We start from the raw sequence: 13810 nt of genomic DNA, 5'->3' as shown, positions 1-13810 counted from the left end.
CTCTTTCCTTAGGATAATGGGGTTTTTCTTTCTTTTTTTAAAAAAAATAAAATAGTAATAAAGAGGTTCATCCTAGGAAATGACATTACACTTAAAATCTTGACCTGGAAGCCTTACTCTCCACTCCCAAATTGGCAGGAATAAAGAAGGATACTTTTCCTGTTTCTTTTTATTTTTGGCTACCTGGCTTGTAGGATCTTAGTTCCCCGACCAAGGATTGAACCCGTGCCCTTGGCAGTGAAAGCACGGAGTCCTAACCACTGGACCACCAGGGAATTCCCCTTGCCCTGTTTCTATATGAGTCAATGACAGGACACCAGGAACAAGGCAAGATATGTCATCTCCTATTACAAGTTTCTCTTCCTATTCATAACATCTACTCAGCATTAACCTATGTGCTCCTCATTTTTAATTTCACTATATGTATCTCCTTTTTGATGGCCACACAACACTGAAATTGATCTAACGTGAATTTGGTATTTCCTAAACTATTATGAAATTTTCTGTTAAAGTCAAATTCCAAGTTTCCTTTCCCAGCCAGAAGTCCTTCATTCATAAATCCCTCTAGAGTCTGTCATAAAATGCCAAACAACAAGGACTGCTTTGAAATTACAGTTACTCAACGCTCACTGTGATGCCCAGCGGCCTCAGCTGATAGTTGGACGAGAAGTACATGTTTTCTGTTGTTCTGCCTTTGTTGCTGTTAATGGAAATTGGAGGCCAAAAGGTTGGTTCAGATCTCCACAAAAACACTCTACTCTTGTGTATTACTCAAACCAACACCATACCAACTACAACTTGGCTAAATTGTTGGTGAGACTTTTTCCTCTTAGTACACTATTTCAGTAACTCACTTCTAAAATTATAAAACGCTGAGTAACTTAGCTGCCTAAAAGCAGAAGCATGCTTTGACTTACAATTGTTCGTTTTTTCCTCTTTGAGGAGTCTATAAATTGTGCAAGCAATTCATGAATGTATAAAGAAAGTTCCTTAATTGCCCTATGGTTGTTTGATTTGCTTCTCTGGCTTTGATTTATCACAAACTTTTAAGTTGGTTTTTTTAGCTCCCTCTTAAGACTTGGACTTCAAATCCATCACTTCTGGTCTGATTTCCAATATTCACCTCAGTATCAGCATGAAGAATTGCTTGCCAAAGGGTGACTGGAGAGCATTCTAAGATGACAAGGAAATTCCCTGGAAAATGTTAAGCAAGAATAGAACCTTCTGTGAGACACAGAAAACATTACAGTCACCCACAGAAAACTTAGAGCAAGACATCTGGAAACTGGGAAGCCAATAAACTATTGTTGTGTCTGATTCGTACATAGACACAATGTGAGGTTTTTCCTTTAATCATACAAATTTGTATCTTTGTGAATCAAATTGTGTTTACATAAAGAAACAGTTTGTGATCAGGTCTCCAAGAACCATGACACAAGTTTGTGCAGTGCACAGCCCACACAATGGAATGTGGTGGCCCTGCCCAACACACATGTAAAGATTTGTGTAAAGATTGCAATGTCTTTCAAATAGTGGTTTGTGTTAATGGTTATATACATGTGTTGTTTTGTTATTATTTCTCAATGTACCAGGAAGTTCATTTAGCAAACAAATAAGGGCTGAGGGGGTTTTTTTCCTGTAAAATATCCAAAGCACTCCATTGTTGAGGTAACTGTTATAGAATATTCTATGAAGACTCTTTGACTCTATAATTTAATAAAATCTTGCAAGTAGTTTAATGTTGTACCAATCCACAAGGAACAACAACAAACACTACTATTACTATCATTATGACTCTTACAAATATTTCTAAAGAGCTCACAAACTATCCCCACATTCCTTACCATATCACTGAGACAGACTTAGAAGCAATTAACAATTATCTTCATTTTACACAGAGAAGCTGTGACCCAGAAAGACTTTGGAACTTGCCCAAGGACACAAAGTAAAATGAATGAATGAATGAAGAGAAATAAAGAGAAAAAAAGATGAAGAGAAGAAAAGATGAAGAGGAAAAAAAGCTGTAATAGAATTCAGGTCTCCAGATGTTCTCATCCTGGGATTTTTTTCCATTAGAACCACTTTTCTACCAATCTTAAATTTTTACTCACCTAGAGTAAGCCCTTGTAAAAAGCCATTTTAATGGGATTTAAAACCACTTTAGAAGTGCTTTTTATTCCCCCACAGAGTCCATGAACTTTCAACAGTATTGGAAACTTTAAAAGTATTTGTCATATCAGTACCAGTTCCCTTTCATCCTACAAAAAAAACAGATTGTACTGAATTTGACAGTACTTGGAAAACAATCTGTCTAAAACTTATTGCCTGAAAGCAGACAATGAGAATTCATAAGTACCTTTTATGTATCCCACATTGTGCTATGGGAATATTAAATAAGTACAAGTGTGGTCCCTACCTTCTACAACCTTACAATTCAGTCAGCCAACCAGCCAACCAGCTCACCAGCCAGTGTATAAGTATCCCACATTCCAGGCACTGGGGATATAGAGATGACCGTGGCATATTCCCAGTATTCAAAGACCTCATAGTCTAATGGGGAAACATTGTACATGGCTAATTATAATACAGTATAAAAGCTACAATGGTAACCCATAAAAGAAAGCAATATACATTCCTTGGGAAGGGTGGTCTCCTGAGACTGTTTCATAGAAGAGAGAACATAGAAGCTACGTCTTGAAAATAAATAGGATTTTATCTAAAAGAAGAGGGGCACAGAAATATTTCTAGAAAATAAAAGAGGATGAACTAAAACATGGAAGCTTAAGAGTGAACGGCATTTAGCAGGAGAGTTCAGAGATGATGCAGGAGAGGTGGAGGGATCAAACTGTGAAGGGCCTTACATGAATGTTTCATTTCATAGGAAATGGAGAGCCATTGAAGTATTTCAAGCAGAAAAATAAATGTGTAATTTTAGAAAGTTAATTCCAGCAGCAGCATGGAAGATTGTAAGGTGAAAAGGAGACAAGTTGATAGGCTATTTCATTAGTCCAAGTGAGAGACAAAGAGAGTCCACAGCACTGCCCAATAAAATTTTCTGCAGTGATGGAAATATTCTATACCTGTGCTGTCCAATATGGTAGCCACAAGCCACATGTGGCTAATGAGCACAAAAAATTTAAATTGCCACATATGACTAGTGTCTGCCAAACTGGACAATGCAGAGACATCTTGGAGAAGCTAGCAGTTGAGATAAGCTTTAAAGGAGGGTTTTTCCAACTGCAGGTTACAATTGGTGGGTTAAGAAATCGATATGGTAACTCACAATTGGTATTTTGTAATGAATGAAGACAATAACGTAGAACACAGCAAAATGAAACTGAATGGAATAGAATGGAATAAGAAATAGAATATCAGCATGCAGAGTATTATTTTGAGAGATGTTTATTTCAGTTATATGGGTATGGGTATGTGTATGTGTATGTGTATGTGTATGTGTATGTACCCTGGATCAAAAGTAAAATGTACTTTTCATCTCTATTGTGTTTGACAATATTTGAAAGCCAGTCCTTTATGGAAGACTGTTATTTAATTATGTTCGAAGTTATGAGGAAGAGTTTTCCAGAAAGGCAGAACAGCATAAGCAAAGTTCATTGGAGTTTGGAATAAGGGTAACTCTGGACCTTTCAAGACTTTCCTAATTATTTTTTTGCCTTCAAAAAATTTTAATAGACTTTATTGTTTAGAACATTTTTAGACTTACAAAAAACTTGAGGTAATAATACAGCGAATTACCATATACCCTGCACCCAGTTTCTGCTATTAACATCTTACGTTAGTATGACACGTTACAATTAATGAGCCAACGTTGATATGCTATTATTAAAGCCAATACATTACTCAAATTTACTTAGTTTTTACCTAAAATCCTTTTTCTGTTTCAGGATTCCATCCGTTACACATTACATTTAATTGTCATGTTTCCTTAGGCTCCTGTGGGCTGTGACAATTTTTCATACTTTGCTCGTTTCTGATGATCTTGAGAGTTTTAGGTACTAGGAGAATTTAAGGTCAGGTATTTTTTAAGATGCTCTTCTGTTAAAATTCGTCTGATGTTTTTTCTCATTATTAGACTGAGGTTGTGGGTTTGGGGGAGGAAGACCACAGAATTAAAGTGCCATTTTCATGCCATCATATCATGGATACCTACTACAAACATGAGTTATCACTGTTGACGGTGGCCCTGATCAGCTGGCTGAGGTAGCGCTTATCAGTCTCCTCCATTGTAAATTTACTCGTTTTTATCACCCTTTTTCACACTGTACTCTTTGGAAGGACATCACTCTGCTCCTTCTTTAAATGAATTACTTAATTAAAGGAAGCCTTGAACTTGAGTAAATCTATTGAGTTCTTTCCAAAGAAAGCTACTTCCGAGTACAGACACAGTCTCTTTTTAGATACAGCATCTCTCTCTGCAGCAGCAGGCAGGATACTTTTTCCCCTTCTCAGGTTTTCAAGTTCCAAATATGAAGCACAAAAAAAGCTGGGTGATTGACGTAGAATTCCAAAATAAGTTGAGAACGAGATAACCCAAATTCAATTGCAAATCCTTCTGACTTTTCTCTTCAGCCCCGGATTCTGACATTTTAGAAGGAAATTTAAACCAAAATGTGTTAAGTCTTTTTCCCCTCCTCAGGAGGGAAGGTTCATTTTTAGCTAATGTTTAGAAAGGGAAATCCCTTCCTTAGAAAATTCAATAATTTGGAGTACTTTCTTTAGGCAGAGGAGGGCTGCAGGATGAAGTCTTTTGCAGTATTCCCAAGGAAAACGCCACCCTAACAAATCATCTGCTACTCATCTTTCATTGTGGTTGCCTAACTTTTTACCACTCCTGTTCCCATGGAGAGAACCAAAACCAAAAAGCCTCCTGAGCAAGCCCAGCCTCTACTTTTGCCATCACCCTGCATGTTCCTTTTACAGCATTCTCATTTCGTGACTCATATACATGGGTTCATGGGAGCATGTGGGTTTTTTTATTGCTCTATTTATTCTAACCTTCTTTTCTGTTCAGGCCAGAAGAAAGGGTTGCCCCTGAGTAATGTGGATCACAAGTCCCTGGAATTCTCCTTCTCATTGTGAGAGAAGAGATTAAACTTTACTTTTCCCCACTGTACACAAAACTAGTGAGAGAAAAATACATTCAGTGACATTCAGAAATAAAAAATAGCCACTTACTCTCCAATCAATTATGAGATAACTTCTTAGGGGAATTCCAAGTCCTCACTGTTTTCTACTGTCACAGTGTCCCCATTCATTCACTGGGTTCCCTTTAGAAATCACTCTCTCTCTCTTTCTGGTTCCCAAGACTCTCATAATCCTTCTCTAATAATCTCTTCCTTCCCCCCTGTTTCTCCCCTCAACCTGGCAAAACTCTTATTCGGGTCTTTTATCCATGCTAAGTTGTACACTACTAACAAGAACCTTAGCCTTTGCCAGTTCCCAGTAATAGTTGTAATAAATGAAGCCTTTGCCAGACCTTCATTTGACCAGAGGAGAATCTGAACAGTGGGATTTCAGGAAAGGGTCTTGAGTAAGAGAAGAGTAGAGCCTGGGGAAACTGAGAGAGGGTGAGGCTGAAGTCTTCTGGATACCTACACACTTGATTTCGATGTCCTTGATCAACTTTGAAGACCACAGAAAACCTCCATTGGAATTTTTGCTTCTTTCATCCAATGTCAATTCACAAAACACAGGGTATTCACCACCTGGAACAGTCCAGTCACTTTAATTCAGTTTGACAAACCAATTTGATGTGAACCAATTTAATATCAATTTAATGTTAGCCTCATAGTCTTGGTACTTTTCTTTAAAATGAGTGACTGGGTCTAGGGGACTCTACAGTCCATCCAGCTGCTAACATTCTAGGATTCCACTTTAGCTACCTAATACATGTGGTAAATATTGTCTAAAATATATATTTGTGGAATATATCCAGCTGAATGATAATCCTTGGGGCAGTGGCCATGACTGTCTCAGTCACCATGGTATCTCCAGTTCCTGGTGCGATTACCAGCATGGTAATAATTATTTTTAATAAATAAAAGGAAGTGGGGGAGAGGGGAAGGCCTTTCACCAGTTAGATTCCATCTTCCTATCTATGTATTTCCTCCATATGCAAATCCCTTTAATTGATGCTTTGCTTGCATTTTTGCTAATCCTCACAGCAACCTTAAACAGAAAGGATTATTATTTCCATTTACAGGTGAGGCATTTGAGGCCCAGAACACTTAAGTAACTGGGCCAAGGTCACATACCCAGCAAGTAGAGAAGTCAGATCTTGAACCAATGCCTGTCCTTAGTCCCAAACCCATTACGAAAACGCAATAAAAAGCACTTTCTAAGCTACAGGTAATCCTATGAAAACAGAAATTGCTTCTGTTATTATTACAAGAGAAACCCTGATAAATCAAATCCATGAAGCATCTTAGAATGTGGTACTACATGGATCCTCCTGAAGAAGGAGATGTTATCCTGTTTTTAAAACAATGGCCCATGTCTGTGGGTCTGTTTCTGTTTTGCAAATAAGTTCATTTGTATCCTTTTGTTAGATTCCACATAAGTGACATATGATATTTGTCTTTGTCTAACTTACTTCACTTAGTATGATAATCTCTAGGTCCATCCATGTTGCTGCAAATGGCATTATTTCATTCTTTTTTATGGCTGAGTAACATTCCACTGTATATATAGTTTGGTTGTGGTATATATATATATATATCTCACACTTATGGTTACCAAAGGGGAAAGGGGATGGGGAGGGATAAATTAGGAGGTTGGGATTAACATATACACACTACTATATATGTAAAATAGATAACCAACAAGGACCTACTGTATAGTACAGTACTCAATATTTTCAATATTTTGTAATAACCTATAAGGGAAAAGAATCTAAAAAAGAATACACACACACACACACACACACACACACACACACACATATATAAATTGAATCACCGTGCTGTACACCTGAAACTAACACAGCATTGTAAGTTAACTATACATCAATAGAAAAAAAAGGAACATTAAAAAACAAACAAGCAAACAAACAATGACCCAGAAAAAGCCTTTCCTCAGGCCTCACTATCCATCCCTCCAGGTAACAGTGCTGGCCCTTGCCTCACCCCCACTTTTTACAGAGAGCTTCACCCGCTTTGTGTCCCACAGGGGCTCAAACCCTCCCCAGTCACCTGAAGGCATCACCACACAGCTTCAGCTGTTAAGAGTCAAACCCATCCAGGCCACTGTACCACTGAAGACATACCACAATGTGCTTAGGCAGTGTCACCTTTGAATGCACAACCTCATTAAAAATTTAAGAAGGTTTTAAAAATCACCAAGTTTAGAGAAAAAATTAGAAGAAGAAGGAGGAGAAGGAGAAGAAACAAACTACTTCCTCCCTCTTTTCCATATACGGGAAATCATCTTTTAAAAAACGTATAATTAAAAACAAGGAGAAGTGTGGTGTGCTTGAATAAAATAAGCATTTTAATTCTCTTGTTTAGCTTTACTGGGATATGCCATCAGGTCTTTAAGGGCAAGTTAATTTCACATTTGATTGTGAAAGATTAAGACATTAAGATGTTTGCTGTCATCTAGTTCTAGGTTACCTGTGAATAATTAAGTTCATGCCATTTTTGTCAGCTTATTTCTCAAATTCAGCCTCTTTTCCTAGCTTCCTCCTTAGCATTTTTCCATGCCCTTTCCCCCCAGTTAGTGCTCATTCCTGGCCCCTCATCACTGCATGTTTGTTCCATGGTCCAGTTTGCTGCTGCCTAGAAGAGCATCTCCTGTCTGCAATGCCATTTTGGAACAGATTCCTTCTGAAGCTGTTACTACTAAGAGAAAACCACACAGTAGTACTCAAAATGCCCTTATTTAATGAATGAATGAATTCTCCTTCCCACATTGCTCATCTTAAATTGTCTAAAGTGGTTTTCTTAAATCTTCCCTGTTGTCCCATAGGACAGCAGTCCCCAACCTTTGCGGCACCAGGGACCGGTTTCACGGAAGACAATTTTTCCCGGGGGTGGGGGTGGGGGGGGATGGTTCAGGCAGTAATGTGAGCGATGGGGAGTGGTGGGGAGCAGCAGATGAAGCTTCACTCGCTTGCCTGCTGCTCACCTCCTGCTGTGCGGCCTGGTTCCTAAAAGGCCACAGACCGGTAGTGGCCCACGGCCCAGGGGCTGGGGACCTCTGCCATAGAAGACTTAAAAATGGACTCAAAAGGAAGTAAAACATATTACCGAAGCAAATCCAGAACCTAAATATAGTGCATATTCTAACAGTAGGTTGTAGCAGATGATTTACCAATAATAACCAACTCTCTTCTCACCTTTTCATGAGAAACAATGAATAGATAATCTTTAAAATGGCTTTTCATTAATAAGGGGAAAAAGAATCAAAGAAAAGGGGGATATCAATGCTTTTTATTGACTCTTTTACTTCATGAGACTGAAGTGAGATGTGACAATAAAGTACTTTTTACATGTCAGAGCTGACTACCGAGAGGGCTGGGAAATGATCCAGCGCACTGCAGAAATGGGCAAGAAAAAAAATTTTTAATCTTAATTCTTTAAATTGTCAGCAATATGTGACCAAGTTCTTACCAGGTGTCCAGCTTTGGTGTAATGCATGTTGGTATGCTTTAGAGCTGTCATTTCCTTGATTGACAGACTGACTTTCACAGCTTAACACAATGAACACTGACCCACCTCACAGTTTCTACGGCTCAGAAATCTGGGCACAACTTAGCTTAGTGCCTCTGGCTCAGGGTCCCTCACAAGGCTGCAGTCAAGGTGTCCACTGGGGCTGCTCAAGCAAGAAATTTAATTTTTGAAGAGAAAGCAATGGCCAGGCAGTTAATTAGTAAGTTTTTAAAAGCTAAAATGTATAGAGAAAAAGGTCAATGATGTTTCTAAATGAGTAATTTATCTCATTTATAAAAATAAAAAGAATATTAAGAATATTTTAAACAGATTTTCAGTATATGGTTGATTCTGAATGAGTAACGCCCATGAGACAGCAGAGACATAGATTTACTGAAATGATTGGTATTCAAAATCATTTCAGTTTGGCTTTAGAATGCAGGGAAGGCAACATGTCCATATGATCTTAAAGGCTCATCCTCTCAAACCCACCACAGCATTCCCCTGTTAAAAACCTTTGGGGCCCCCTCACTCACAGGATCAAGACAAAATACTTTGCCCACTCAGCTAGGCCCTAGGGCACTTGGCCTCACTCTGGTCATTCCCTTGACCACCTATCAAGCTCCTTCCCACCTCTAACCTTTGCACAAACACAAGTTGATCCCTATGTCTTGTCCATTCTCCCCATCTGACTACTCATTTTATCTGTTAGATTCACAATCATCTCCTGGATTTTATCTCAAATATCTCTTCCTCAGAGACATACTCAGACTGGATTAGGTTTCCCACAGTCCCTTATACATTGCTCTTGCCCTTTAGGGCATAATATAGTAGATAATTGTATATTTGTATACATTATTTGATTGCTACCTGTCTTCCCAACTGGACCAAGCTTTCTAAGGGGTGGGTCTGGGCCTGGCTGAGCCATCATTCTCCCACCTTCACCCAGCACAGTCTGGAACTTCATACTTGATGAATGGCCTCTCACACTCCTGATCAGTTACCTGGCGCCACCCCAAACTCTGTCAAGGTAATGAAGAGGAGCAAGTGTGGGTAGCCATCAATAAGATTTTTAAAAATTAAATTTAGTTTGAAATATACAGTTGTCTCATGGGACAGCCTAAAAGCTCAAATAGGGATACCTCCTAATTTCTCTCTTTCAGCTTATCAGTGGAAAGTCTTGGTTGCTTGGATAATATTGTTCACTGAAATTATCACTTCTTCTGTCACTCATTTTCTCTTAAACCTTTGACCTTTGCTCTTTCTCTGCAACCAGAGTTAGGAGTGAAAAAGAACACTGGAGATAACTTCTCACTGAAGTCCACCTGCCAGGACAAACCATTCAAATCCAATTACTTCATCTCCACTCTGGCTTCTAGAAGACTAAGTAATTGTATTATTTACTTATTTGGATTACTCTGGCCATTATTACAAATAATCATGACCTGGTAACACAGAGACTTTCCCATTTTAAGTTTTTGTGGAAATTTTCCTTGTCAGAAAGGGTTACTTACTATCAAAACCAAGTTATTGAAAGTCAGCAGTAGCCTACCGGATCCCACTTAGGTCGGGACTGTGAGTCATCTGTAATTATTTTTTTAAGTTGGTTACTTGTCATTCATTCATTTACTCATTTGTTCAGCAAGTATTTACTGATGACAGTCTTTGTGCCAGGCATTAGGATCATGAGAGTCTCCCCATAGCCTGAGTCCACGGTCTTATGGAGCAAAAACATCTTGCTTTTACTCAAAAGAGAATCAAATTAAAGAGAGATACGTTCAGGTCAGAACATAGGAATGATCTTCAAAAATATTTAACTGTGATTTGAAAAATAAAAGTTATCAAGGTGGACTTAGATGATGTAGCACCATGATACTCCTAGGAGTAAGCACAACAGGTACAGGTCTGCTTGTCTCCCCAAGGACACCCACCATGTCTCTGAGTGTCTGCAAAATCTTCCCAAGAATCTTTAAGAAATGAATGAATAAATAAAAATTGGTATATCAAAAAAAAAAAAAAAAAGAAATGATAGATGCCCTTCCTTCTAGGAGGTTTTCCACGTAGTTTTAACTGTGATCCTATCTGAGGGCCAACAAAACATTTTTATATGGTTTTCATAAGTTCTCTACCCAAAAACCAAATGACCACCCAAAGGTACACTTTGGGCTTCACCTTTGTTTCAGAGGTGTCTTGTTTCCCAAGACCATCCATATGTCCAGTGCCTCACTAGAAAGACTCACAGGACTCAACATATATTCGCACTCACAGCTAAGGTTTATTATAGCAAAAAGATGTACAACAGGATCAGTCAGGAAGAGAGACACGGTTGGAGTCTGAAGAAATCCATTTATAGGCTTCAGATGTTCTCTCCCTCCCATGAGTGGACACACCAAGTGTGCTTCTTTCTTTACCAGCAAAAAGTGCAGTGATACATGTCAATGTTTCTGCTCAGGGAGCCCATTAGAGACTCAGCACCAAGGTTTTTATTGGGGCTGGTCACATGGACACTCTTTGCCTGGCAATTACAAAAAATTCCAGACTCCCAGAATAAAGCAGGTATTCACCATAAATTACAGTGTTTGCACAGTCTAGGCATAGTGAATCATCCTTATCCATTAGGGAACAGAAAGAACATTCCAAAAGCCAAGTTTCCAGATGCCAGCCAAGGACCCTTCTAAAAATAGCAGCCTCAGGTTTGCTATATTAACTCTTTTCTGCACACTATTCTTTAATCTTCTACCAGAATATATGCTGTAGGAAACAGAAAATTCACGTTTATCTCTCTAAATGTACAGGGCTAAAGAAAATGTGGTTAGCCTCAACTGCAGATATTATTATCACTAGAGTTATTACTAGCAATTATTTTTAGATAAATGTTACTGTTAATAATATTATTGCTATCCATTCTAGTAGTAATTTTTAGTAGTAATGGCAATATTATTAATTCCTATGATTAATATGTTGTTATTATTTCCATATAATATTCCTATTAGTAATTCACTCAATGATCATTAACATTCTTAGAAAATTTTTGACATGCTGAGATCATGAAAATACAAGGAGATTCTGTGTTTAGTGCCTTATTTTTTTTTTCTTCTAATCTGTTACCTTTTTTAACAGGACAGACTTTCTGCAGCTTGAAGGAGCCAGCCATGGATTTCAAACGTGTGAAGGACTATTTCTCCTGGCTGTACTATCAATACCAAATCATTAGCTGCTGTGCTGTCTTGGAGCCCTGGGAGCGATCCATGTTCAACACCATCTTACTAACCATTTTTGCTATGGTGGTATACACCGCCTATGTTTTTATCCCAATCCACATTCGCCTGGCTTGGGAGTTTTTCTCCAAAATGTGTGGCTATCACAGTACAATTTCTAATTGATCTTGTTTGTATCCTGTGAACTGGCATTACATATGTGTACGTTGCTTACAATGTATTAATTTAGGTGAATACTGTAGCTTCTTTCATTATCTCACCTGAAAAGCTCTCTCCTCTCTATGCACTCTCATATCCTGCCTGAAATTTGAGATAGATGTCTCTTTAGGTTCTTTTGTACATGCTACATTGTGCATCAGACCATAGATAACACAATGACCTTACCTCACATACCATATTCTCTCAACTTAAATCTATGACTTTAGATTTTGTTTTTAATTGGGAAATTTCATATAAACTTTTTCTGGGAAGTAGGCTCATAAGAGACCTATCAGAATCATATTTAAAATGCTCTCTTGATACCTATTCTATAGTGAAGGATATATTTTTAAAAAATTTGTTCATACACTACTGTCAAAAGTATCCTATCCTTGTTTACAATATACAAAAAGATCTGAATAAATTATATAGACCCCCTAAAGTCTTATTTTCTAGTAACTTGCTGATACCTAAAATTCTTTTACTTCAAGCGCAAAAGAATAGGTTGAAGGTAATTATCTCCTTTCAGACATGGTTCATGAATTGTTTCAAATGCCTCTAAAAGTCTGGCTTTATAACAGTTTAAAATCAACAATGTTGATTTTAGATGACCCAGTAAGTATTATAATACAAAATCATTTTGAGTGTAAGAAAAAATATATAATCAAAGTAAATTCAGATACTGTGACTTGTGATGCTGCCTTGCCTTGCATGATGCTGGGGGAAAAGAGACAAGAAATTGCATCCTTTCTGTGTTTTCACTCAGTGGAGGGGTGGGGTGTGGGGAATCATATATTGGGCTACAGGAAGAAAAGCTAATAAATAGGCTGGAAGTAATATTCTACCAGCAGGAACTCGACAGCTCCAGTTAAATGTTTTGATACAGTGGCTCCTTTGCAGAGCAAAACCAAGATTTATTAAATTTCCTTCAAAGTGTTTATCTTAAAAACAAATACAAGTTTTTAATTACACTACTGAATCAAATGTGAATGCCAAAGGCCAAACCTTGAAGTTTTTCTTTCCTCTCAATAAATCTTAATGTTAGTAATTCTGGAGGGTAAAAATGTAAATAGTTTTTGGACAATATTTGCACCCTTGTTTGTGTTATGAAAAAAAAATTTTCCAAGGAGAGCTAAAGAGAAGAATGTTTGGCATGCCAAATTAGCTTGCATGTTTGTTAAAAAACAAAAATACGTGTTTTGAAGATAAACCAGATCTGAACATGTATGTGTTGATTTTTGCAAAATAAATTAGGTTTAATTTTATAAATAAAATATCCACCTCCAGATTTGCTTTTTTCTCCTATTGCACTAAATATCTAGGTGCTTACATCCATATTTCTCTGCAAACATCATTTCTTAGTGATCCAAGGTGGTAACTGATCTTAAGATGGTAGGGTAAAACTATTGATAGATTTATCAAGAGTCTTCTCCATGGTGGACATGTTTTACATGTTGAAGTAGGTATTAAGGTCTCCAGTTACAGGTAAGGGACCTAGAACTTGGAAAAAGTACATTTCTTGTTCGAGGTCCTTTAACTGCTAGTGGCAAAGCCAGTAAGCAAATCCAGGTCAGGACCACACTGGGCCCTGAAATATTTGCCACATGGAAGCCCATGGAAGGACAATGTGAGCAAATGAAAGTTAATGGGCTGGGGATCCCCAACGTGTTAGAAAGCAGAACGCCATCAATAAAAGGGGTGAGGGGCTGAGGAGACAGCCAAGGTTGG

General features: G+C 37.9%; 1 protein-coding gene across 1 annotated transcript; it reads left to right on the top strand.

The window, feature by feature from the left end:
* The first annotated feature begins 11818 nt into the window (after positions 1–11818).
* On the top strand, positions 11819–12049 carry SPTSSB (serine palmitoyltransferase small subunit B). Its single transcript, XM_068547387.1, has one exon. The coding sequence runs from the start codon at positions 11819–11821 to the stop codon at positions 12047–12049; it is 231 nt and encodes a 76-aa protein (XP_068403488.1).
* The last annotated feature ends 1761 nt before the right edge of the window (positions 12050–13810 follow it).

This window comes from Eschrichtius robustus, chromosome 6 (assembly GCF_028021215.1).
Source record: "Eschrichtius robustus isolate mEscRob2 chromosome 6, mEscRob2.pri, whole genome shotgun sequence".
In the NCBI taxonomy this organism is placed as follows: Eukaryota; Metazoa; Chordata; class Mammalia; order Artiodactyla; family Eschrichtiidae; genus Eschrichtius; species Eschrichtius robustus.
This window is presented reverse-complemented; position numbering and strand designations above follow the sequence as displayed.